Source organism: Aegilops tauschii, chromosome 4, assembly GCF_002575655.3.
Source record: "Aegilops tauschii subsp. strangulata cultivar AL8/78 chromosome 4, Aet v6.0, whole genome shotgun sequence".
NCBI classification, from domain to species: Eukaryota; Viridiplantae; Streptophyta; class Magnoliopsida; order Poales; family Poaceae; genus Aegilops; species Aegilops tauschii.
Window position 1 is genome coordinate 377,118,445 of NC_053038.3, and position 27,548 is coordinate 377,145,992.

Consider the following 27,548-nt stretch of genomic DNA (forward strand, 5'->3'; position numbering starts at 1 on the left):
ACACCTAAAGTGCAGAACACGGATTCCTCGTCCAACGGCAGTCTTCCACGTCCCGGAATCACAAATTCCCTGGAGGCAGTATCGTAAATCTCACCGAGCCAGTCGCATACAGGGTTCACTAGGTTCTTGCACCGAACATCCATCAGAGCCTGCATCCCCATCTCAGCAGCAGCTCCCTTCTGCTCGTCAGTAAAGCCCTCGGTCAATATAGTCAGGCGTTCTTGTGAAGCCCTATTGCGATAACGTTTCTTCTTCTGCATAACAGACAAATGATGATTTGTTGCCATGTTTCAGTATCATGAAAATTTAGTTCCTAACAGACGATTGCAAACTCAATGTGACATTCAAAAACATATGGGGGTGGAAAGTTACCTCATCGCCATCTTTTGTCCGTCCAGTTGCACGATTCTGTTGCGGTAACTCCATGAAATCATCATCATCGTCTTGATGATCGCCGCGAGCCATTGTGCTGAGGTAAGAACAGAACAAAATGTCAGGGTGAAATGAACTTATGAAGGAAGCAGCTGCTACCTAACACAATGTACTTGCCACATGGGCTCAAATGAAAGTGGCAAAAGATTAGGCAATATCATAGGAACACCCACACCCCCTATGATTGTCCAACAAGAAATGTGGCAACTAAACACGTTGGCTTCATTTGAAAAATGTACAAATCATAAGGCACTTACACAAATGTTCAAGTTGCCATGTTAGCACAAGAAAGTACAGAGAAAGGCACACATCTTCACCTGCACAAACAAATAATGTGGCAACTCACATGCTGCCCTCATATTAAAATGAGTTGCCATATGTTCACAGGCAAATGTACTAGGTTGAAATTGCCATGTTAAAATGCAAGACAATTCAAAAAGTGCTGAAAACATCCACTAAACAATCAGTAATGTGGCAATTCAAACATCGGCCTCATATTAAAAATGAGTTGCCATGTAATACAACCAAATATGTTCAGATATCACAAGTCAGCATGGCAAAACACAAATTGAGTCTATGGTACAGTGAATTTGCCACATTATCCTGCCTACAGCATGGAAACAACCATAGTGTGATCACAAATTAGTTGCCACATGGAAAGCATATCTGTGGCAACTGACACAGTTGATCAGGAAATTAGTTGCCATCCAGTGCAGATAGTTGCTGAAACTACCATGGCTGCCTTTATACTACACTTTGAAATACAACTACCTAGATCTAGGGTTCATTGGCAACTATCATAACCTGAAATTCAACAACGAAAAACTTTCTCCACTGATCGCAAATAGCATTTCGAGGCAATACATAACTAACATCTAGAAAAACGCCGGCTATCTCGCAAGGCAGAACCAGGATGTGGCTGCGGACAGGCCGAGCCACACCGGCATGACTGCCACCGCGGCGGCGACGAAACTGCGCAATGCCACTAAAAAACGGCAAGCACGGGACTCTGCCGCCGACGGGAACGCCGGAGCACCGCGAATCCGCCGGAATCTTGATGAATCTCGAGCGGAAAATTGGCCACAGATGGGGGGAGGGAATGCAGGCAAGGAATGTGGGCGTGGGGGGAGCATTACCTTCAATCTGCGGGGCTCTCCGGCGAAGACGCTCCGGTCTGGCGAGCCCCACCGACGGTCGCGAATGCCGTCGACTCTTCCGCCTCCGCCGCCGCCTTCTCCTCTCGGCTTCTCCTCCAATCGACTGAACTGCTATGTGGGTTGGGTGAGTAATGAAGTGGAGCGAGTAAATGGAACCGCGAGGGGAGGAGGGACGAAGTGCGAGACGTGGTTGACGGCAACCGCATGCGGGTGTGGCGTGCGGGCGCCAAGCAGTTCCACCGCACGCCCCCGAGTGGCAACCGTTGACCGCGGAGAGAAAACCGGCGTGCGGGCGAACTCTCGCACATGCCACACACGCGAGGTGTCCTACGTGGCACACAAAATCACCCATTTCGTGCCAAGATTCGTGCAGAAGTGATTGAACGGGGATGGAGGCGTGTGGGTGAGTTGGCTAACACCCACACGTGTGGGCGTTAGTATTTTTGAAAAAAAATGATATCATTTAATCTGAACAACAATATAGTCCAAGGGCATTACAGACTTTTCCCTAACCATACGGCAGATAAGCTGACAAAACAGACATGAAAAAGAAAAAGAACTGGCTAACTTATTATCTGAAGCTTACTCTCACAGAAGCTTATCTGAAGCTTATTCTCCCAGGAGCTTATTTCCACGGCATAGCTTAGAAGAACTGGCCCTGAAGATAGTCAGCCCCGCCAAAGAAGAGCCGGTCTATGTACTACCGTGGCTGGTCTTTGGTCATCTTGTGCACACTCCCGTATGACCCTGCCCGTGCAGCACAACACAGCACCACGCCACCACCTGTCAATGAAGAGCACTTACTACCTGGAGTACCACTGGTGCAGTTCAGACTTCAGGTCCGAAGGTTAACAGCGGTGCTCGTCATTTACTCCGGCCGACAGTGGCCGGGCATGGGCTCTCGGTGCAAACTCGGTCTGCTCCTCTTGCTCGAGTGCCTGAGCTCCTCTGCCGCCGCGGCAGCCTCCGACTCGCTCTCCGTGGGAGAATCCCTCACCGGGAACCGGACGCTGGTCTCGGAGGGAGGCAAGTTTGAGCTGGGCTTCTTCTCCCCGGCCGGCGACTCCAGCTACTACGTCGGCATATGGTACAAGCAGATCCCGGTTCAGACCGTCATTTGGGTGATGAACAGGGACCGCCCTGTCTCCGACCCATCGTCCTCGGAGCTGACGCTAGCTCCGGACGGCAACCTCGTCCTCCTCCTGAACCAGAACCAAATCTGGTCGTCGACCATTCACGCACGTACGAGCAACGGGCCCGTCGTGGCGGCGCTCCTCGACAGCGGGAACCTCGTTCTGCGGGGCCGGCAGCCGGGCAACTCGTCGGAGGTCATGTGGCAGAGCTTCGAGCACCCGACCGACACGCTCATGCCGGGCGGCTGGGTCGGGCTGAACAAGAGCAGCGGCGCGTACCAGACGCTCGTGTCATGGAGGAGCGCCGTCGACCCATCCACGGGATTGTACATGGACTGGGTCGACCCGTCCGGGTCCGGCCAGTACACCTTCTCGTGGAACGGCACGACCGTGTACCACCGCGTCGGTGCGTCGAGCGGCCAGCGCTTCGCCTCCGTGCCGGAGATGGGCATGTCGGCTAGGTACAAGTACAACTCCGTCAACAACGACGAGGAGGTCAGCTTCTCCTTTGAGGTGGTCAACCCATCTACCCTGTCGAGGATGGTGATGAGCCCGCACGGGCAGCTCACCATGTTCGACTGGTCCAGCGAGTCCCGGCAGTGGCTGCTCCACTGGGCGACCCCCACGTCGCCGTGCGACGTGTACTCGGTGTGCGGGCCCTTCGGCCTGTGCGACGTGGCCGGCTCGCAGTACTGCCGGTGCTTGCCGGCGTTCGACGCCGCGTCGCCGGGGGACTGGAGCGGTGGCTGCGCGAGGAAGACGAGCTTGCACTGCAGCAACGGCACATCGACCGATGGGTTCCTTCCGGTGGAAAATGTCAAGCTGCCGAGCAGTTATTTCTCCGCGGCAGGTAGCTCCGGAGATTGCGCGTCGGCGTGCTTGAGAAACTGCTCTTGTACGGCGTATGCGTACAGCGGTGGTTGCATGGTGTGGGGTGGTGATCTCAGGAACATTCAGCAGGTCACCCACGGCGAAGCCGGCTCGTCCACTCTGTTCCTCCGAGTCGCCGCCGCCGATCTTACTGCCACCGGTAACCATGGCGGCGCGTCAACAAATGAACGCGACGTCATCCTGGTCGCGTCTTCGGTATCTTTTCTCACGATACTCTGCTTGTTCGTCTTCGTTTGCTGGAGGCGACGTGGCGCGAATACTGTGCGGCACGACGGCTCTCTTCTGGTGTTCAGCCACGGCTATCTGGCGCGGTGCACGGACAACTTCTCCCAGAAGCTGGGCATGGGGAGCTTTGGCTCCGTGTACAAAGGGACTCTCCGTGACGGTGTCCACACAGCGGTGGCCGTCAAGAGACTCGAGGGATCGGCGCAGGGGGAGAAGCAGTTCCGCGCCGAGGTGAGGACCCTGGGGACGATCCACCACGTCAATCTCGTACGCCTTCGCGGGTTCTGCGCGACGAGGCGCGAGCGGCTGCTGGTGTACGACTACATGCCCAACGGCTCCTTGGCCTCCGCCATGGCCGGCCCGAGCTTCGGGCTGCTGGACTGGGGCACCAGGTTCGGGATCATGGCCGGCGTCGCCAGGGGCCTCGCCTACCTCCACGAGCAGTGCCAGGAGCGCATCGTGCACTGCGACGTGAAGCCGGAGAACATACTCCTGGACACGGCCTTCCGCCCCAAGGTGGCCGACTTCGGCATGGCGAAGCTCATCGGGCGGGACTTCAGCCACGCGCTGACCACGGCGCGGGGCACGGTGGGGTACCTGGCGCCGGAGTGGGTCCTGGGCCTGCCCATCACGCCCAAGGCGGACGTGTACAGCTACGGCATGACGCTGCTGGAGCTCGTCTCCGGCCGGAGGAACCGGGACGCCGGCGGCCGCGGCGCGGGCCACTTCCCGCTCTGGGCGGCCACCAAGGTCAGCGAGGGGCAGTTTGTGGCGCTCTTGGACGAGAGGCTGGCGGGGGACGCGGACGTGGGGGAGCTGGGCCGGGCGTGCAGCGTCGCGTGCTGGTGCATACAGCAGAGCGAGGCGATGAGGCCGACGATGGGGCAGGTGGTGCAGGTTCTGGAGGGGTCGCTCACGGTGGGGGCTGCGCCCGTGCCCAGACACCTCGAGGTGTTCTGTGCGGAGGATTCGCGCACGCTCTGAAGAGGACCCAATCGACTTGTTTTTTTTCTTCTTCTTCTTTTTTTAACACAAGTAGGCGCGAATATCCGGCCAACAAGCGCCAAATTCCCATTCATCTAAGGAGCAAAGTACAGCGTGAACTGCATACCCTCTCACCTGAAGATTTTGAAGAGAAAGTAAAAGAGGGCACGAACCGTTGCCTTGAGAGGAATGAGTACAAGCGAAGACAGATTCTATTCTTTAGTTGAGACCTGATAAGCACAACCCCATTGATGTTTCTGGGGATGTTTTTTTTTTTGGAAAGACCCGGTTTTGGCCGGCTTCATTGATTTAGGAGAAAGCATACGCGAAACAGCGGGGATCAAGTGATCATGAGCACAAGAGAGGTGTGCAAACGGAGAGCACAAAGCAAAAGAAACAGAAGAGAAGCGAAACTGGGAGGCCTTTGGCGTGCTATCTCATAGCGGCGTCCTCGAACGGGGGCTCTAAGCATGTCGCTCCGTCGAGTCTCCATTGTGCAAGATCCAGCTTGATAGCCTGGAGGACGTCGTCTGGCCGTGGCATTTTGGCTCTGAAAACGCAGGCGTTCCTCTCCTTCCAAATGTGCCAGGCGATCAGAAGCAACATGGTTCTGAAACCTCGCCTCGTGCTGGTCGGTGTGCGCCTGATCATCGGGGTTTCTGGGGATGTGATAAACAACAACATTTAGAGAAGATGTGTCCTGGATAAATCTACAGAGAGGGTTGCGACATCTCCACGTGATCAAGACATCATTTATATTTCTAGCCGCCGCCATCTATGCGAAGGAAAGATTGTTAGTCAGGAAAGAAACCTGGTTAAGGTGAAGAGAGGCCACCACCGCAGTTGCTAGCCTAAATGCCAAAGCTTCTGCACATACAGGAGAATGAGCATCATCCGCACACGCCTGTACCATGATTTTCCTATCAATTCCTTGATCAGTAATACGGACAAAAACACCAATCCCAGTAATAGAGGCGAATTTTTCTTGTGCCAAGTAGCATCAGAATAGACTTTAGTTCCTGCAATAAGTAAATCAGATTTGATTGTGGATCCCTCCAAAATTTATTCTGCACCTTGGATTTGAGAGCTTGATGGTGCTGCAACTTGTTGGGCAGGGGATGGATATGAGTTGGGGTCCAGTATAGCCTGTGCTAAAGATATAGCATTAGAAGTCAGATGCACATGGTGAGGAAGCGAGTCTTTCCTGCAAAAGAGAATTTGGTTCCTGGCTTTCCACAAACACCATAAGAAAGTGAAGATATTAGGGATAGAAGCATTCGGATGATGCAAATTACAGAGAGCAAAAATAATGTTAGGCATCATAGAGTATTGGGCAACCAATATATCAGATCGCATATGCCAAGGACTTACAAACCAAGCTGCTTGAGCAAAGGAGCAGAGAAAGAAAAGGTGGATTTCATCCTCTTCCAAATTGCATTTGGTACATGTAGTGCTAATATGGACCGAGTACTTACCAGCCCTTGCTCTAGTAGGGAGGGCATGTCGAAGAAGCCTCCAAGCAAATGTTTGAACGCGAGGCGCCATGTGCTTCACTTCACTTGCTGATGCAAATTTGTGCAGGAACATGCTATGCTATGCAACAAAATTTTACACACGCGGATAGTCCAAGATCACTACGAGGTTACGGGTGATGATAATTTTAGTCGCTAGTCCATGCAACTGAAGTGGAGGAACAAGAGTTGGTGTGGTGTGGTGATTCCTGCAGCTGGGTTATACATCTCACTCACAAGAATTTCTTCAAACCCTTGGTGCACTAACCTAAGGTCTTGTGAGTCTTGCCACTTGGCCTAGCCAAGGTGGCCACACACCAGGGATTTGAATTTTTCCCGAAAGGTTCTCGAACCTTCAGAAACATTCTCTGCATCACGGGGACACTCCTGGAACATCTCGAAACACTTCCGAGATCATACAGAACACATCTGGTGCTCATTCTCCTTCATCTCCTAGTTCTCCTATAAACCACTATCCATTAACTGTGTGGCCCTACAGGTTCAAACATATGAGGACATGACCTGAAACACCTTTCGGTCCGTAATTTATAGCGGGATCTGAACACCCTCGATAAATTCCGACGTATTCACAAAGATCTTTATTGAGCGAACCTTTTGTTATCCGCATCTTCTGATGCTATCGGGTTTGGAGAACCTCTGTTCAGGGGCGGATTCCAAATGGCCCAGTAAAATCTCACGACACGTGGAACAAATCCCAAATCTTCGGGGGAGGAACTCGCTGTCAAACCGAAGACACCAAAGCCGAAGTCATTTAACCAAAGAAGACCGTCGTCCTCGGCGTAGAAGACCAGTTTGAGGGCTACTGACAGTGTCCTGGACTAGGGGGTACCAAGCTAGTTGGACCACAGTCCTTGGCCAATCTTATGGGCCACCATTCTCTCAAGTAAGAACTCTGGAAGTCTCGCCCTCTACGTGATCAAGACAGCTTCCAGCGAAGACTTGACGTGTACTCCAAGGACATCTCCAGCCACCTTCATACGCATCTCTAGATCAACAACCGACCATGTAACCCTAGGTACCCTCCTGGTGTGTATACAAGCCAAGGGGTTTAGCCTGTAGAGGGGATCCGATCATAATCACATCCACCTAGCCTTAGGGTTAGAACACAACTTACGACCTCGAGGTAGATCAAGCTTGTACTCGATACACGATCATCAATACAATCAAAGCAGGACGTAGGGTATTACCTCTTCGAGAGGGCCCGAACCTGGGTAAACACTGTCTCTCATACGTCTCCGTCGTATCTATAATTTTTGATTGTTTCATGCCAATATTATACAAGTTTCACATACTTTTGGCACCTTTTTATATGATTTATTGGACTAACCTATTGATCCAGTGCCCAGTGCCAGTTCCTGTTTTTTGCATGTTTTTTGTATCGCACAATATCCATATCAAACAAAGTCCAAATGCAATAAAATTTCATAGAGAATTATTTTAGAATATATGTGATTTTTGGGAGTTGGATCACCGCAAACGGAGGCCCACACAGCCCACAAGACACTAGGGCGCGCTAGAGACCCCTGGCGCGTGGTGGTGGGTTGTGCCCTCCTCGAACGTCGGTTGGAGATCTACTTCGGGCGCAAGGAAGCTTATATCCGGAAAAAAAATCTCAGCGCAATCAGAGTTACAGATCTCCGGGAATATAAGAAACGGTTTTCGGCCAGATCTGGGGAACGCGAAACAGAAGAGAACAGAGAGGGAGATCCAATCTCGGAGGGGTGGGACGCGGATAAGTGGATTATGGCGTATGGGAGTAAAGAGGACTTGATACTTAATGCTATGGTTGGGTTTCGCGACCTTAATGATCAAGGACCAGAGGGGGAACTCTCCTCCCATCTAGGGGGAAGCCAAGGAAGAAGAAGAAGGAGGGGGCTCTCTCCCCCTCTCTCCTGGTGGCGCCGGAGTGCCGTCGGGGCTAGGATCATGATGGCGATCTACATCAATAATCTTGCTAACGTCAACACCAACTTTCTCCCCCTCTATGCAGCGGTGTAACAACCCTTCTCCCCGCTGTAATCTCTACTTAAACATGGTGCTCAACTCCAGATATTATTTCCCAATGATCTATGGTTATCCTATGATGTTTGAGTAGATCCGTTTTGTCCTGTGGGTTAATCGTGATCTTGGTTGGTATGATTGTATATTTTATATATGGTGTTGTCCTACGATGCCCTCCGTTCTCGCGCAAATGTGAGGGGCCCCCGCTGTAGGGTGTTGCAATATGTTCATGGTTTGCTTATTGTCAGTGTTGCGGGGGTGACAGCAGCCTAAACGCGGATAAGTGGATTATGGCGTATGGGAGTAAAGAGGACTTGATACTTAATGCTATGGTCGGGTTTCACGACCTTAATGATCTTTAGTAGTTGCAGATGCTTGCTAGGGGTCCAATCATAAGTGCATATGATCCAAGTAGAGAAAGTATGTTAGCTCATGCCTCTCCCTCATATAAAATTACAAGAATGATTACCGGTACTTGTTATCGATTGCCTAGGGACAAATGACTTTCTTGTTGAAAAAGCTCTCTACTAAAACTAACTTAGTTGTGCCTTTATCTAAGCAGCCCCTAGATTTTATTTACTTGCTCTTTATTACCTTGCAAACCTACCCTATCACACCTACAAAGTACTTCTAGTTTCATACTTGTTCTAGGTAAAGCGAACGTCAAGCGTGCGTAGAGTTGTATCGGTGGTCGATAGAACTTGAGGGAATATTTGTTCTACCTTTAGCTCCTCGTTGGGTTCGACACTCTTATTTATTGAAAAAGGCTACAAAGGGTCCCCTATAGTTGTGGGTTATCAGTCTCCTTCGTCCCTTGTTACCTATTGATCGGAGATCCACAGCTCGGGACTCCCTACCCCGAGGCCTGTGGGTTTTACCATCGACAGAAGTGGTGGCGGTTGTGAGGTGGAAATATTTAACCCTTTCTAGGGTTACACCTAGATGGCCTCAACACTTGAGACCCATTTAGACATTATGCCCAAATTCCACTCAGGACTAACCTGAGTCTGAGTGGTCCACCCCTTCCCCTTAAATGTGCGACCCTATGGGTTTACGTACACAGGGAAACGATTGGAGTCGATAGCTGGTAGTGGCTCCAAGCAGAACATGCCGCTCCTAAGTGTCTGCAAAGTCATACTAACGAACCTTGACAATGTGTTATATGCAACATGTCTTTTGCCTTGTGATATGTGTTGTTGAGATCAAGGTGAGTTCTTGTCACCTTGGTTGGTAGCTCGACCTCTCTTCTCAAACTCCTCATACAAATTCCCAAACAAAGTTGACTCTTAATCCAACCCACATTGTCATGATTTTCAAATATATCACTCGAGAGGGCCTAAAACATCTCTCTGAATAGGGGGGGGCAAATCACATCTTGGTCCATGTCTCGTGGCATGTTTTATGGTTAACCCTAAAGCTACTTTTATAACTACTTATTTACTGAGTGGTCCATGTCTCGTGGCATGTTTTATGGTTAACCCTAAAGCTACTTTTATAACTACTTATTTACTGAGTGGTGTTTGACAGACCCTAAGTAGGTCGTTCCACATCCCGAGTACATGTGAAAACATCGAGTCTAATACATGCCATATAAATTGCACCTGGGACAAACAGATGACGACCGAAAGGACCGAGATGACGACTAGAGGGGGTGAATAGGCGTTATAAAACTTTTACAGATTTGGCTTTATTCCAATGCGGAATTAAACTAAACATATACTTTTCAAGCACAAATCCTAAATATGCTAGGCTCAACTAAGTGCACCAACAACCTATGCAAAACAAGATAGGCACTTAAGAAAACTAGCAAGCACAAACTATATCACAAGATATGGAAATGTAGGAACAACTAATCAATTCAACTAGCACAAGATATATCAATATGCGCAAGTATGAATTGCCGAAAGTAAAGGGTGTGGGTATGAGATAACCATAAGTGAGTCGGGGATGCGGATTTATCCCGAAGTCACACTCGTGAGAGTGCTAATCTCCGTTAGAGTGGTGCCGAAGCCAAAGCCCCGGGGCTTCACCAACTGACTCACCATATTCTCCCTTTCAAGTCACCCCCAACGGATGAGCCTCGATTCACTCGGGGTTGGTCTTGAAGGCGACCACCACACCTTTACAAACTTCTCTGGAGCACACCACAAGCAAGGAAGCTTCCGGAGGAACTGATACGTCTCCAACGTATTTATAATTTTCAATTGTTCCATGCTATTATATTATCCATCTTGGACGTTTTATATGCATTATTATGCTATTTTATATCATTTTTTGGGACTAACATATTAACCTAGTGCCAAGTGCCAGTTGTTGTTTTTTCCTTGTTTTGTCTTTTACAGAAAATCAATACCAAACGGAGTCCAAACGAAACGAAACTTTTTTTAGGATTTTTCTTGGACCAGCAGACGTCTAGGAAGCTCCGGGAGGAGGCCAGAAGGCCCACGGGTGAGCCACATGCTCACGAGGCGCACCCTAGGGGTGGCGCCTATGAGATTCTGCCCCCCCCCCCCCCGTGGCTCCTCTAACCCTAATCTCAGCTCTATAAATGCCCAAATATTCCCCGTATACCAGGGGGCACACCAAAAATACTTTTCCACCGCCGCAAGCTTCTGTTCTCGTGAGATCCCATCTTGGGGCCTTTTACGGCACTCTGCCGGAGGGGGATTCGATCACGGAGGGCTTCTACATCAACCTTGCCGCCCTTCCGATGATGTGTGAGTAGTTTAACACAGACCTACGGGTCCATAGCTATTAGCTAGATGGCTTCTTCTCTCTCTTTAATCTTCAATACAATGTTCTCATCGATGTTCTTGGAGATCTATTCGATGTAATCTTCTTTTGCGATGCGTTTGTTGAGATCCGATGAATTGTGGATTTATGATCAGATTATCTATGAATATTATTTGAGTTTTTTCTGAACTCTTTTATGCATGATTAAGATAGCTTTGTATTTCTCTCCAATCTATTGATTTGGTTTGGCCAACTAGATTGATTTTTCTTGCAATGGGAGAGGTGCTTTGTAATGGGTTCAATCTTGCGGTGTCCTCACCGAGTGATAGAAAGGGTAGCGAGGCACATATTTGTATTGTTGCCACTAAGGATAAAAAGATGGGGTTTATTTCATATTGATTGGATCTATGCCTCTACATCATGTCATCTTGCTTAAGGCGTTGCTTTGGTCTTGTTAACCTAATACACTAGATGCATACTAGATAGCGGTCGATGTGTGGAGAAATAGTAGTACATGCAGGCAGGAGTCGGTCTACTTGTCACGGACGTGATGCCTATATTCATGATCATTGCCTTGGATATCGTCATAACTATGCACTTTTCTCTCAGTTGCTCAACAGTAATTTGTTTACCCACCGCATGTGTTCTTTCAAGAGAGAAGCCTCTAGTGAAAACTATGGCCCCCAGGTCTATTTTCATCATATTGTTTTCAGATCTATAAAAATAAAAACACAAAAACACCTTGCTGGAGCACTTTTGGTATATCTTCTGGTATATAAGTCATTTTGACCTAGAAAAAATAAGGAGAGGACTTTTCGGACGGAGCGCCGCCGTCTCGAGGCGGAACTTGGGCAGGAGCACTTTTGCCCTTCGGCGGAGCGATTCCACCAGAGGAACTTCCCTCCCGGAGGGGGAAATCATCGTCATCATCATCACCAACAACTCTCCCATCTTGAGGAGGGCAATCTCCATCAACATCTTCAACAACACCATCTCATCTCAAACCCTAGTTCATCTCTTGTGTTCAATCTTTGTATCGGAACTATAGATTGGTGCTTGTGGGTGACTAGTAGTGTTTACATCTTGTAGTTGATTACTATTGGTTTATTTGGTGGAAGATTATATGTTCAGATCCATTAAGATATTGAACACCCCTCTGATCTTGAGAATGTTTATCACTTGTGAGTAGTTACTTTTGTTCTTGAGGTCACGGGAGAAATCATGTTGCAAGTAATCATGTGAACTTGATATGTGTTCGTTATTTTGATAGTATGTATGTTTGTGATTCCCTTAGTGATGTCATGTGAATGTCGACTACATGACACTTCACCATATTTGGGCCTAAGGGAATGCATTGTGGAGTAGTAATTAGATGATGGGTTGTGAGAGTGACAGAAGCTTAAACCCTAGTTTATGCGCTATTCCGTAAGGGACTGATTGGATCCAAAAGTTTAATGCTATGGTTAGAGTTTATTCTGGATACTTTTCTCATAGTTGCGGATGCTTGCGAGGGGGTTAATCATAAGTAGGAGGCTTGTTCAAGTAAGAACAACACCTAAGCACCGGTCCACCTACATATCAAATTATCAAAGTAGCGAACAAAAATCAAACCAATATGATGAAAGTGACTAGATGAAATTCCCGTGTACCCTCAAGAACACTTTCTTATTATAAGAGACTGTTTGGCTTGTCCTTTGCCTCAAAAGGATTGGGCTACCTTGTTGCACTTTTGTTACCGTTACCTGCTCGTTACAAATTATCTTGCTATCAAACTACTCTGTTACTTACAATTTCAGCACTTGCAGACATTACCTTGCTGAAAACCACTTGTCATTTTCTTCTGCTCCTCATTGGGTTCGACACTCTTACTTATCGAAAAGGCTACAATTGATCCCATATACTTGTGGGTCATAAACATGTACCTAGGGTAGGGTCCTAGGCCTGACCTACATACCCTACCCAAGGACACCACATACAAGAATCCAAGACCCACAAGGTTAAGAAGGAGTCACCGACTGGGATACCCGCAACTTACAAGACACTCGGACGAGGGATTCACTCGGTAGCCTCACCGACACTCGACTGCCTCTGTTCAATCAGAGTACCTAGCGTCACTCGACAACAGAAGACCAAGAATCACCCTAAGACCGCAAAGGTCAGGCGATCAGTTCGCCACCATAAAGAGCATCTAATACTGACGTTACCAATAATGCTCGCACCCTTTACTTCTCCATTGAACCCTTGGGTAATGGGGCATTCATGAGGGGCCATCAGACTCTATATAAGCTGCCCCTCCACTCCTACACAAGGGTTCGCATCTCCTGTAACCCACCATACCAGATAACAAAGCTCCAGCAGCACCGAGACAGGGTCTTTACCTTTTCCGAGAGGGGCTTGAACTCGTAAATCCGAGTGTACAACCACACCATAGCTAGGCTCTGCCCTCCTATACGTACCCCTATCCTCTATTGTCAAATCTGTTCCCACGACACCGTTAGCGACCGGCGATGGAGAGACGGCCGGAGGTACCTACTGAAACGGAAACACATGCTCATCAAAGTAAATGTTCCGGGAAGTGAACACGCAATGGGATATGGGATCGTAGCACTGATAGCCCTTGGAGTTGGAAGGGTAGCCGATGAAGATGCATGCGACAGAACGCAGTGCAAGTTTATGAGGAGAAGTGTTGGCAGTGCTAGGATAACATAAACACCCAAAGATACGCAGACCATAAGAGGGTCGTGTACCGAAGAGGAGGTGATGAGGCATGTAGTTCCAACGCGGGCGACATGGCCGGAGATTAAGAAGGAGTGACGCGGTAGCAAGTGCATCCGGCTAGAAGCGAGGAGGCACGTTGGTATGAAACAGGAGCATGCGAACGTAGTCATTGAGAGTGAGAAGGACGCGTTTGGCTCGACCATTTTGTTGTGAAGTATACTGGCAAGTGAGACGGAAGACTGTGCATGGTGCAAGAGAAAAGTGCGGAAAGCAAGGTTGTCGAACTCTTTTCCATTGTCAGTCTAAAGAGTAAGAATGGGACGCCCAAACTGCGTGCTGAGATAGGAGTAAAAAGCCGTCAAGGTGGAAAGCGCATCCGACTTTCGCCGCAAAGGAAAAGTCCACACATAATGAGAGTAGTCATCAAGGATAACCAGATAATATAAGTAGCCCAAATTACTAGGAATTGGAGAGGTCCACACATCACTATGGATCAACTGAAAAGGAAAAGAAGCAATGGTGGTGGAATTATTAAATGGGAGGCATACGTGTTTGCCAACACGACAAGCATGACAAGTATGATCCTGTATCTTATTACAACTAAAACTGAAACTCCTAAGAATATGACGAAGAGTGACGGGGTTGGGATGACCCAGACGAGCATGCCAAAGATCGACGCCAGCGGAGAGAGCAACTGGTAAGGTGGTGGTGGAGGAAGGCGGATGCACCGGATAGAGCTCGTCGGGGCTGTCACATCGGTGAAGTACCATCCTGGTTCGTGCGTCCTTGACACAAAAACCAAGTTCGTCAAATTCAACAGTAACAGGATTTTCTCAAGTGACAACGAACGGAAATAAGATTTTTAATAAGATGAGGTGACACAAGTATGTTAGACAAGGATAAAGGCATGGAATTAGAAGGAAACGAAGTTTGCCCAACATGTGTGATGGGAAGGGTGGAACTATCACCGACAATGATGCGGTGGGCGGTGGTGACGGGAGAGAAAGAGGCAAGATTATCAGGATGAGCAAACATGTGAGCAGTGGCCCCGGTGTCCATGTACCGATCGCCGCCGCCGGTGTAGTTGTTTGGTGAAGGTGCGGCGTGCAGCGCGGCTAGTAACGCTGGGTCCCAAGGCGCCGGTGGCAGTGTCGGCTGAGATGATGGAGAGGCCACCGGGAAGCCGTAGTCGCCATCCATCGGCGGTGGTGGGTACCCTCCGTACGGCTGCGGAGCCGCGTAGTATGCCTGATGCGCCGGGGACGTGGCACCGGAAGAGTAGGTGCCGACGCCCATGGGACCGGCATGGTGTACGCGTGGACAACGCCGGTCCACGGGTTGTACCCGCCGGCCCACGGGGGAGGCACCGACTGCTGGTGGTGACGTGGGGGGCCCGCGGGGCCGGCTGCTGTTGCTGCTGGCCACCACGCCGGCCACCCCGACGCCAATCGGCAGGGGAGGCGGGGGTGCGGGCGCGCCGTAGGGAGGCGGCGGCAGCTGCTGCGGGTAGGGCGTGGGGCCCCGTGGCGGGGGCGGTGGGTGGTGCAGGAGGACCGCCGCGGGTGGTGCCGGCAGCGAGGGAGGTGTGCATGGCCCGAGTATTGACTTGCTTCATCCGACGCTCCTCCAACCGGAGGTAGGCCACGAACTTGGCGAAGGAGGGCTCGGGGATGAGCGTGAGGTTCGCCGCGGCGTTGCCGATGTCCTCGTTGAGGCTGGTGATGAGCGTGCTGAGGAGGAGATCGTCATCGATCTTCGCACTGATTTCGCGGAGCTCGTCAGCGAGAGTCTTGAGACGGCGACAATAGTCGTCAGCGGAGGAGTTGTCCTGGTGGCACCCAAAAAACTCTTGTTGCAAAAAAAACGCGGCGTTGGAGACGATTGTCGGTGAAGAGTCCGTTCAGCTTGGTCCAAACGGCGAGGGCGTCATCACTGTCTTGCACGACCGTGTGAAACATGTTCGGCGAGATGGTGAGGAAGAACCACCGGATGAGCGTGGCGTCGATGGTGGACCACTCATGATGCGCGGGCACGAGGCTGGAGTCAACAGAGCCATCCACGTGGTTGAGGAGGTTGTACTCCCGGAACACAAGGGAGAAGGACGTCTTCCATGCGTAGTAGGAGGAGTCCGTCTGATCAAGGCGGACCGGAACCCGCTCGTAGATGTTGAGGTTGCGAATGTCGGCGGCATCGAGGAGGGAGGGGTGTTGGCGTCGGCGAACGCGTTGGATGCGAACGAGGTGACGGAAGACATGGCGGCAGCTAGGGTTAGGGTTAGGGGCGGCCGCTAGGGTTAGGGGCGGCCGCTAGGGAGTAGGGAGCGGCAGCTGCAGGGGAGTGCGGCGGCGGTTTGTAGCGGCGGGGGGGGGGGGGGGATCGCAATGGCGGCTAGGGAGGCGAGGGTGGTAGGCGGTGGCGCTAGGGAAAGGCGCGGCGGCAGTGATAGGTCACGGTGGTGGCTAGGTGATGCGGCGGCGGCGAGGGAGGGAGGCAGCGGCGGCGCGGAGGGAGAGCGCGGCGGGGGCGGGGTGGGAAGACGCGGCGGCGGCTGAGACGGCGGTGGCGCAGGGAGGGTGCGCGGCGGCAGCGGCGGGCGGAAGCTAGGGTTGAAACCCAACTAATACCATGTATGATGTATTGATCAGGTGCAATCACACGTATATATGATGTACAATAGTGGACCACGACCTCAACTGTACAAGGAAGTAGCCCAATACACAATATGCACATAACACATACACTCAACAGGAGTATTTAAAATAAAAGTAGAAATCTCCAGCGTTGTCTGGCACTAGTTCCCACATCCCAGTCACTGCACTTCCCACATCCCAGTCACTGCCAAGTGCCAAATGAAATAAAGAAACGCCGGAGGCACTACAATGATACTACTTCATTTAATCAGAGACAATGACAGCCATCTTTTTATCTACACGATGCCACCTTTTTTTTTGCTTCTCGCAGATTTGCGGTGCGTTGGTGGAAGAGGAAAGAGAGAAGAAATGGGCAGAGTTTGCCTGCACTGTACTAGCAAGAAGGAAACGGAAAAAGTATAGGAAAATAAAGCGTCCTAAAAGCGAACCCATGACCATATGAGTTGTACATCCACAAATGCGTTCGATCGGTGTGTCTTCTTCTTCTTCTTCTTCTTCTTTTTCGAACCTGGGCGAGATAAATAATCTGCTAATAATGCCAAAGTGTGCTAGGGCACTTAGAGAAAGCACTCAAACAGAATAACAGACATCAGTGCCTAATCTGAGCGTGTGATGGCTGAATCGGTGCCTAATCTGAGCATGCAAAATGCTAAAACCCTAATGCCTGCTTCATACTACCACCATCATTATATTGGATTCCCTGAAAGCCCTGTCGGCCGGCTAGATTTCCATCTGGAGCGCCGGTACATTTCCGTCTGTCGGGTCCCACCCAGGCCCCAACAAACGGTTCCCAGAAAATGTCCGTTTCATCTCGGCCGGTAGCGTTCAGAGCTCCGTTTCCAGTATTTTTTTTTTGAAACAAGGCAAAAGATTTGCCACCGTTTCCAGTACTCACTGTTTGGCACCCTGACGAGCAGCCACTTCCAATAGCACAGTCCGCACTCCGCAGTTCCGCATCAATGCATTCCTCGGTAACTCGAGTACAGCTAGAAAAGCAAAGGAATTGCACCCAAGGGCATCTGGCCGACGATGATTAAGACACACACGTCGGTCTCCGTCCAGACCCAGGGCGACGTCACGTACGTAGCGGCGCGCGTAGGAAACGGCGAGGCTACGGCGGTGGCTCGTGAGTCCTTGTTGGGTCAAGAATGATGGTCGCTATACACCAAAATAAAAGGCAAAACGTCAAAGCAACTCAACGCAAGAAGGAACACGAGACAAATGGCTGGTCCGGAGATCGGATTCCAGGATCACGACGGGCTGCCGCGTTGTATATCGTCAAAATGTTGGTCTGGAGCGCCGGTACATTTCCGTCTCGCGGGTCCCACCCAGGTCCCAACAAACCGTTCCCCGGAAATGTCCGTTTCATCTCGGCCGGTAGTGTTCAGAGCTCCGTTTCCTACGTTCCTGACCTTAGGCTGGTCACAATGGGCAGGAACATAAGCTTAAGCTAGTAACCTACACAGTTTTCTAGACTATGTTACTATCTTCATAGTGGGTAGGAACATGTATGTAGTGTCATGTAGCGATGTATTTAGACTAGCCACAATGGGTAGTAACATAGAGTAGTAACATGCACTCTATGTTACTACCTCTATAGTGGGGAGTAACATATGTGTGGTAACATGCAACACTTCATTTATTATGCTATAGACACATCTTGTCTTGATATGTGTGATGTTATTCATACTAGTAGTAACTAGCTATGTTACTACATGCCTCTCTTCCTTCATTTATTGCTTGCCACATCATCTATTTTATCTAGATATATGTGATGTTACTATCTATGTTACTCCCATTATGGGTAGTCTTATTAGGATATAGACTCATTGTTTCTTGGAGTGTGTGATGTTCCGGTAACTTAGCTAGTTACCACAAGCACCTTTCTCTTCATTAAATATATGCCACATAAGCAAACTTGTATTGGAGTGTGTGATGTTACTCCTAAGGGGGTGTTTGGTTCAGAAGTCCTAGGACTTTTTCTAGTCCCAGGGACTAATCAAAAAAGACTCTCTAGTAGTCTTTTTCTAGTCCCTGCAGAAAAAGTCCCTCCCATTTGGTTTATAAGGACTTTTTAGGGACTTTTTTTAGTCTCTGGGACTAAAAAGTCCCTGAACCAAACACACCCTAAGTTTCTGCCCATTGTGACCAGCCTCACTGTCTGGCACACTGACGCGCAGAGGCACCCACATTGACCACTTCCAATGCTAGCACAGTCCGCAGTTCCACATCAATGCACTTCCCGGTAACTCGAGTACAGCTAGAAAAGAGAAGGAGTTGCACTAACGCATCTGGCCCGCCACAGTAACACGGACGCAGAGGATCCAGGAGATGGAGCCGACGATATAGTTGCCTGATTAAAGACACACACGTCAGTGTCCGTCCAGACCCAGGGCGACGTAACGTACGTAGCGGCGCGCGTAGGAAACGGCGAGGCTACGGCGGTGGCTCGTGAGTCCTTGTTGGGTCAAGAACGATGGTCGCTATACACCAAAATAAAAGGCAAACGTCAAAGCAACTCAACGCAAGAAGGAACGCAAAACAAAAGGCTGCTGGTCCGGAGATCGGATTCCAGGATCACGACGGGCTGCCGCGTTGTATATCGTGTTGTGTTGTACCAACCACGAAAGCTCTCACTACCCGCAGTCGGCGGATTGTGATGCAGCGACTTGGGTGGTCTGGTCAAGGGAAGTGAGGTTCGATCTAGTGGCTTAATCGTTTACTCGTACCTCGCTCGATAGGACTAGTGATCTGTAGGATATCCGTGATAAGTCTGATGAACAACTTGTAACAGGCACACAGTGCTATTATAGTACAACTTTTGATGAAACTTGAAGACGTGACAACAAATTTAATACACGAATGTAGGACAATCCTCTTCCCCAACCACCAATAGAGGGGGGGAAATGCAATTCGATGGCACAACAAGCTTGTGCATCAACACAATGATGACTGGAAGTCTCGCACAGAATCACAAAAACCATGTCATGCCATGTGCAAACTGAGATTCGTTGTCAGAAAAACCCATCTTCATCCCCTAGTTTAACACGGTTTAACATCCGGTCGGCTGTAGATCCCACCATTTTCTAAATAATCAAAACACGTAGTACTAGCATATTCCTGTCGTCTGTCGACAAGCGTCGCACGGAATGGAACGTCAAATTTCAACTTCAAACAAACTTTTTCCACGCAATGCCAAGCTGCCCATCCCACGCTCCAAGGAAGTAACCGTACAGCTGCCTTTGACGGTCTGGCCCCACCACGACGAAATGGCACCATGGAAGCAGGAAACCAACCGTACGAGCTCGTCGCCTCCTGCTCGCGTTTCCATGGCGCACCCGGCACCTCCACCACTACCGGCTGAAGCAGAGCAAGGGCGTGGCGATGTGCGTCGGACAGCGCAGTTCCCCACCGACTCCCACCCCAAGCGAACAAACACGCGAAGGGAAACCATTCTACGGACGCGAACAGCAAGGAGCAGCGAGCGGAAAGGGGTCGGTCAGATTCCACTCGCTCCTCGCCTTTAGCCCCGCACCACTTCCTTTGCTCCTAAGCAACGGCCATGGAAGAACCATGGCGACTGATTTATATACTCACTGCTAATGGCATCCAGCAATAATTCACAAGAATCAGTGGTAACCTCAACCTACTAAGGCGAGGAGAGGTGAGAGCTCAAAATTTACCCGGCCCCACGCGCAGTAAAGGAATCAAAACCCGAGATTAGAGACTAGAATCGACGTACAGATTCCCATCCACATATATCTATCCCCACTAGATTAATACCAGTAGCCTCCGCTTCTGCGGTGTTGCGGCGGCGGCGAGGTTGGTTTGGTTCGCTTGCTGCCTACACGCTTAGCCCGTCCACGCCGCATTGCTTGTATGTCACCGACTGCCTCTTGGGGCTGATGTCGATCGCGCAGTCCACCGACACCTGCAGGTTTTGTTCACGAGTCCCTTTCGATCAGCCCAGAGCTTGCGGAGGAAGAGAACAAAAAAGTTTGTTCCGGGTGCAGGATTGCGGTGGTAAAATTTTACCTGGACTTTGGGGGAGGAGAAGCCGAGCACGAGGATCTTGGCGGCGACGTCGCCGGTGATGCGGAACTCGACGCGGTCGTTGAGCGCGGCGTCGCGGATGAGGTCCTGGGCGTCGGACTGGAGGACGTTGAAGCGGTCGACGATGACGCGGGTCTGGAGCAGGCGGGTGCTGTGCGCGGGCTGCTCGAACCCGGGCACGGCCGCCACCCCGAGCGGCACCCCGTGGTACATGACGTCGAACGCCGTGGCGGCGTAGCGGATGCCCACCTTGTTGGGGTTCACGGCGGTGAAGAGGAGCGTGATGTTGAGGGAGAGGTAGGCGGCGGCGGGGGCCGCGGCGACGTTCGGCGACGCGGCCGGGGACGGCGGGGCGACGAGGAGGTACTGGACGGCGACCTGGTTGAGGTCGAACTGGGGCTTGCGGGGCTTGACGGCGAGGACGACGACGAGCGCGACGGCGAGGGCCAGGAGGGCGAGGAAGATGACGAGCATGAAGATGCAGCAGCAGCAGCCGCGGAAGGAGGCCGAGGAGCCGTAGGAGGGCGGGGCGCCCCCGTAGTGCGGGCGGCGCTGCGGGTAGGAGGGCGGGCCGTAGTGGTCGGCGTTGGATCCGGTCGTCATGGCCGCCGTCGCCGCGGGGGGGAGCGAGGTCGGGGTGGGTGGGGAGGAATGGTTTTGGATTTTCGGAGCTAATGCGGCATCTGCGACGTGGTACTTGCGGGGGTTTGCGATTGATGTGTGGGGGAAGGTGGTGGTGCGAGTGGGATGGAAGGAAGAGGGGAAAGTCGGGAGGTGATTACGATTTACGGGCTTTGGCAGAAGCCCAGAAGTGGGTGTAAATAAGTGGTGGGGCCGTGTGTTTAGTGGGGGGAGCTTTGTTTGTTTGTTCTCTCGTGCTCCGGTTCATTCGGCTCGGCATTTGCAGAAAAAGAATACCGGGCTTGCGTCGCTGTCGACACCGCCGAACCTGTTTTTTTTCTTTCGGGGCGCCGAACCTAATTTCAGCACGCAATGGAGCAGGATCTGTTGTACTCCAAAAAAACTGAAGCAGGGCCAAGAGAGCAAAGTATAGATTAGAAAGGTCTTTTAGTAGTAATCGGCTGTCCCGTGTTTTCTGAATCTTGGATAATACGTTTTAAATCTCTGCCCAATTCTCATATCAAACTTGAGCGGCACATGCGAGTGGATAAACCCTAGCCGCCGCCACCTTCTCCATCATTTCTCCCCTTCTCGCCGCCATTAGAGGAGGTTGTCGGGCAAAGCCCGTGCGACAGATGGTGGCGGGGGTGTCTTCGGCTCATCGCATCCACGGAAGGCGGGTTCGCGTGCAACGTTGTGGTGGTCATCGGCTACGCAGGGGGTCAACATTGGCACTTCATCGGCGCGGCGGGGCAGCTCCCTGGGATGGTGGTATGGCGCCGCTCAGTCAGTGCGGTGCTCCGCAGCCGTTGCTCGGTGGTGCTATAGTGCTCTTGCGCGGCAACGGATTGCTAATCTTGCTCTGCGTTGCGACGAAGATGTCTCATTCTTGCTCGGCGGCACGAGGTCGTTCTTGCTCTCTGGCCTGCTCCGGCTCATTCTCCTCGTCGAGGACATTGATGATGGGGTGGCGCTTCAACGGATTGACATGCTTGGAATGGGATATTGTGGTATGGCCGGTTTGTCGCCCCCTAGCATTTTATGCCCACCGACGCTGGTGTTGGGAAACTAGTGGGGGGAGTTGCGAGAAACCGACTGGGAGAGTGGCGGGAAACGTTAGCTTGTTTGGATATATAACACCATTAATATGAAAAACTTAAAAAAGAAGGAAGCACGAGCTAGCATAACGCACGTAGTGCTTACCCACGGGTGCCAGTCAGTTGGCCAGAACTTGAATTTAAAAGACAGAAATGTTCAAACAAACGTTGGTACTTCCTATAAATTATGGGCAAAATCTGTCGCTTTTACATACAATCAGCGACTTAAAATGTCGATAAGCAACATTTTGATACAACTATAATAAAATAGGCTAATGGCTGCGATGGCGGCCTTTCGACCACGGTCTTCTCGGACTCCATGATCAGTAGCACCCTTGCGGCCGTTCATTCTGAGTGTCCGGACCCGCGACCACGGTGCTCATCTCCACCTGTGGGGCTGCTAGGCCTCGTCTGGTAGAGCTTGACAGCATGCAATCGCGCACATGATGCTCTCGCGGCACGGCTCCATCTCCAGGTCTTTTCACTAGTAGCGAATTCCATCATGACCTGCATCCCCGAGATTCCATGTTGGTGTAGCTCTACTTCGCCAGGGACGTCATCTCTACCGACGACGCGCTCGAGCCTGGCCACCACTTCGTCAGGTCGAGGATGACACGGCCGCCGACGGCAATGACGAGGTGGCAGATAGGATTTTGCAAAACTGAAGTGAAGAAGGCATCTGCCCATTCCTGGCGGGGCATGAGGCTCCCGATGGGCACCGGTGACGATGGCTCTTCGGGTGGGTCGTCGATCATGCCGCCTAGTGTCGGTGTCAAAATCGGCAGATCTCGGGTTGGGGGTCCCGAACTGTGCGTCTGAGGATCGAAGGTAACAGGAGACAGGGACACGATGTTTACCCAGGTCCGGGCCCTCTTGATGGAGGTAATACCCTACTTCCTGCTTGATTATCTTGGATGAATATGGGGTTACAAGAGTTGATCTACCTCGAGATCGTAATGGCTAAACCCTAGAAGTCTAGCCTGTATGATTATGATTCTGATTGCCTCTACGGACTAAACCCTCCTGTTTATATAGACACCGGAGGGACCTAGGGTTATACAGAGTCGGTTTACAGAGGAAGGAATCTTCATATCCGAACACCAAGCTTGCCTTCCACGCAAAGGAGAATCCCATCCGGACACGGGTAGAAGTCTTATGTCTTGTACCTTCATGGCCCATCAGTTCGGCCCACGTCACATAGCCCGAACGCCCGAGGACCCCTTAATCCAGGACTCCCTCAGTAGCCCCTGAACCAGGCTTCAATGACGATGTGTTCGGCGCGCAGATTGTCTTCGGCATTGCAAGGCGGGTTCCTCCTCCGAATACTTCAAAGTTGTCCTCGAACACAGAAAACGTGTCTGGTTCTGCAAAACAGGCCCCACAAACAACCGCGAAGAGTACAATATTTAACAAGTCCCATCTGCTGACAATTTTGGTAGCGAGACGTTACGTCTCTGCCTGGTTATTATCTCGAACCGTCTTTCAACCTCCTGCTCCACGTTACAAGACATGGTCTTTATTGGCATATCTTGTCAAAGCAGAGATAGTGCCCCCTTATCGCGGGATTCTTGCCATCATGGGCATGGGTAATCCAACCATGTCGTTCACACGATCCCTTGGGAATAGGCGAGTTTTAAGGCCCGTGAGGTAGCGTTCGATATTCATCGCCTTTATAAAGGGGTACAGACCCGTCCTTCTCCACCACGCCTACCTCTTCCTCGGCCTTTCCAACCTCAAGCTCCAGCGCCCAGGTCTCTATTTCTTCCATTGTTACCAAGCTTCCTAGGTATGGCCGGATCCAGCTCCCAAGGCCGGTGGGTGGCTTCCTCAGTCACCGAGGAGGATATTGCGAAGCTCCGGGAGGCGAGGTACCTGACCGCGGAAATCCCCCACAGGCTCCCTGCTAAGAGGCAGGTTATCCCTACACCAAAATCCGGCGAGAGGGTTGTATTCATCTCTCCCTTCCTCCGTGGGCTAGGGTTCGCCCTCCATCCCTTCGTTCGTGGCCTCATGTTCTATTACGGGCTAGATTTTCACGATCTAGCTCCAGATTCCTTTCTTCTCATCTTGGCGTTTATCGTCATGTGCGAGGCTTTTCTCCGCATTCCCCCACACTTCGGCCTATGACTGAAGACTTTCAATGTAAAGCCAAAGGTAGTCGACGGGGAGCAAGTGGAGTGTGGCGGCGCTATGGTGATCAAGTTCGCTAATACTATTTGGCCGAAAGGCACCTTCACGGAAACTTCCAACTTATGGCAGCGGGAGTGGTTTTATATCACCGAACCCCGTGGTACCAAATGGGCAGCCACGCCTGCGTTCCGATCGGGTCCTCCATTACGGCTCGCATCGTGGATTAATAAGGGGCTGGACTGGGGATCAACTGATGAAGTGCAGATGCTGCAAAGTCGTATCCGGAGCATCCTTGGAAAGGACACCGGCCTCATCAACATGATCCAGGTAATGCTAGTCCGCCGGATCCTACCATGCCAGCGACGGCCTCTCCACATGTGGGAGTTCAATCCGGAAGGACCACAGACCCTTCAGCACTTCTTTGGCACAATGCACAGAGGGATGTGGAAACTATTCTTCGGGACCCGAAAGCAGTGGACGGATACAACCGAGGACATCGGCCTCGACTGCAACCATCCGGATACCTCGGTAAGCACTCAACTTCTGAACACAACTTAGTTGATTATCCCGTAATGATATACTGAGAAACCTATCTTCGACCAGGGCTGGATCAAGAAGGCGGAACGAATTAGGTGTTCAGCTCCACTTCCTGAAGAGTCAGCTGATCCTGTGTTGATAAGGATGCTGGCCCCGGCGCCGTATCAAGTACCGGTGAAGGAGGACAAGGAGAAGAGCAAAAAGGCCGAGGGTGGCCTCCACTCTAAAGGTATACTGGACGCTATGTATGGGGAGACTGAAACTCCCTCTTCTGAAGACGAGGGGGAAGAAGCTGATATCCCTTCTCCCCATGGAAAGAAAAGGACCGCCTCTGAAGACTTGGAGGTGGAGGCACCGAAGAGAGGGAAGATATCCCTGTCAGATGGTTCGGGTTCGGAAGACGACGTTGTCGCACAGTACCTCCGTAAGGACAAGCCCTTCGCCGAATCGTAAGTGAACAAGGGTGCTCTAGACATATCCCGTTCTTTTCGGGTTACTGTCGGTGTCAAAACCGGCGGATCTCGGGTAGGGGGTCCCGAACTGTCGTCTAGGATCGATGGTAACAAGAGACAGGGGACACGATGTCTACCCAGGTTCGGGCCCTCTCTGTGGAGGTAATACCCTACTTCCTGCTTGATTGATCTTGATGAATATGAGTGTTACAAGAGTTGATCTACCACGAGATCATGATGGCTAAACCCTAGAAGTCTACCCTGTATGACTATGGCAATGTCTCTCTCTATCCGGACTACGCTCTCCGGTTTATATAGACACCGGAGAGATTTAGGGTTACATGGAGTCGGTTACATAAGAAGGAATATCCATAGTTGGTCGCCTAGCTTGCCTTCCATGCCAAGGAAAGTCCAATCCGGACACGGGTATAGTCTTCGGCCTTCATATCTTCACAGCCCATCAGTCTGGCCCAATGAATAACAGGCCGGATGCCCGAGGACCCCTTGGTCCAGGACTCCCTCAGTAGCCCCTGAACCTGGCTTCAATGACGAGGAGTCCGACGCGCAGATTGTCTTCGGCATTGCAAGGCGGGTTCCCCTTTTTCCAAACTCCACGATAGTCTTCGGATGCGATGATTGTATCCGGACCTGTAACGCATACCACACACAACTGCAGAGAGAATATATATATTTTTACACGAGTTCCATCCGCTGACAACTTTTTTGCAGCACGACATTACGTCCGACTGGTCATATTTCCAGACCGCTTTTATGTTAGACGCCCCACGTCCTGAGACGCAGTTGCCATTGGCACGTCTCGTCAAAGCAGAGATCGTGTCCCCTTATCGCGGGATTCTCATCAATGCGGGCATGGGTAACCCAACCGTGCCGTTTATACATCCCATGGGAATAGGCGAATCTTAAGGCGAGTGAGGAGGCGTTTAATATTTGCTGCCTTTATAAGGGGAAAAGGATTTCCTCTTCCTCTTCTCACGCTCTCTCTCTGTCTCCGCCTTTCCAATCTCGAGCTCCAGCGCCCAAGTTCTCATCTCCTTTCCACTCAAGCAACCATGTCCGGATCCGGCGGTCAGGGCAAGTGGATGGTCTCCTCCGTCAAGGAGGAGGACATTACTGAGCTTCGGGCGGCCGGATATTTGGCGTAGGAGATCGCCCACCGTTTGCCGGCCGAGGGACAAGTCATCCCCACGCCGAAGCCCACCGAGAGGGTAGTATTTATCCCCCATTTCTTCCGCGGGCTAGGGTTTCCACTCCACCCTTTCGTCCGCGGGCTGATGTATTATTACGAGATAGATTTCCATGATCTGTCCCTGAATTCCTTCCTCAACATCTCGGCGTTTATCGTCGTGTGTGAGGCCTTCCTCCGCATCCAACCCCACTTCGGGCAGTGGCTCAAAGTCTTCAACGTGAAGCCAAAGGTGGTGGATGGCCAGCACGCGGAGTGCGGAGGAGCCATGGTGAGTAAGCTGTCCAACGTCTCCTGGCCCAAGGGAACTTTTGTGGACACAGTAAAGGAGTGGCAGAAGCAATGGTTCTATATCACTGAACCTCGCGGCACCACCTGGGCCGCAGCTGCTGAATTCCGCTCCGGCGCCCCCATGCGACTCACCTCCTGGGTCGAGAAGAGTCCGGACTGGTGTTCACCTGACGAGCTGATAGCGCTGCCGACGCGCGTTCTAAGCATGGTGACCAAGAATGTCAAGCTCGTCGACGTAATCCAGGTGATGCTAGTTCGCCGAATTCTTCCGTGCCAGCGCCGAAGCCGCCCTCTGTGGGAGTTCAATTCGAAGAAGCACCAGACTTTGGTAAGGCTCTTCGAGACTACTCACGAAGGCGCCTGGAAGTTGCTTTTTAAGGGCAACGAGAAGCCACCGGCCATGGATTCAGACCGTGGTCACGATTGTAAACACCCCGCTAGCGAGGTATGCTATTTTTGATGTACCCCCAACTTAATTGTTTCGAGGATGATGTGTGAGCTTTTATTATTGCTCTTTCAGGACTGGATGGAGAGGGCGAAGCAGATCCAGTGTCCGGCTCCGCTGCATGAAGATCCAGTCATCTCGTGTCTAGCGAAGATGCTGGTGCTGGCGCCGTATAAGGCGCCGGAGAAGAAGGCCAAGAAGAAGGCCAAGGGGGCCAAGAGTGGTCCCCGTCGCAAGGGCACCTCGGACGTGACGTCCGAA

General features: G+C 51.3%; 2 protein-coding genes across 2 annotated transcripts; one reads left to right on the forward strand and one right to left on the reverse strand.

Moving 5' to 3' along the window:
- Positions 1-1,653: 1,653 nt before the first annotated feature.
- LOC109775154 (G-type lectin S-receptor-like serine/threonine-protein kinase At2g19130) lies at positions 1,654-6,195 on the forward strand. Its single transcript, XM_020333914.3, has one exon. It carries the CDS (start codon positions 2,285-2,287, stop codon positions 4,820-4,822), a length of 2,538 nt encoding a protein of 845 aa, XP_020189503.3. The 5' UTR covers positions 1,654-2,284; the 3' UTR covers positions 4,823-6,195.
- Positions 6,196-20,007: 13,812 nt separating this feature from the next.
- Positions 20,008-21,236, reverse strand: LOC109775146 (uncharacterized). Its single transcript, XM_020333904.4, has 2 exons — positions 20,493-21,236; positions 20,008-20,388 (listed from the first exon to the last, which is right to left on the reverse strand). The coding sequence occupies exons 1-2, from the start codon at positions 21,111-21,113 to the stop codon at positions 20,302-20,304; spliced, it is 708 nt and encodes a 235-aa protein (XP_020189493.1). The 5' UTR covers positions 21,114-21,236; the 3' UTR covers positions 20,008-20,301.
- Positions 21,237-27,548: the final 6,312 nt, after the last annotated feature.

Coding starts and splice junctions, on each gene's coding strand:
- LOC109775154 (XM_020333914.3), top strand. CDS start 2,285: ATGTACTACCGTGGCTGGTCTTTGGTCATCTTGTGCACACTCCCGTAT.
- LOC109775146 (XM_020333904.4), bottom strand. CDS start 21,113: ATGACGACCGGATCCAACGCCGACCACTACGGCCCGCCCTCCTACCCG. Junction 20,389..20,492: donor TCTCCTCCCCCAAAGTCCAG/GTAAAATTTTAC, acceptor CAAAACCTGCAG/GTGTCGGTGGACTGCGCGAT.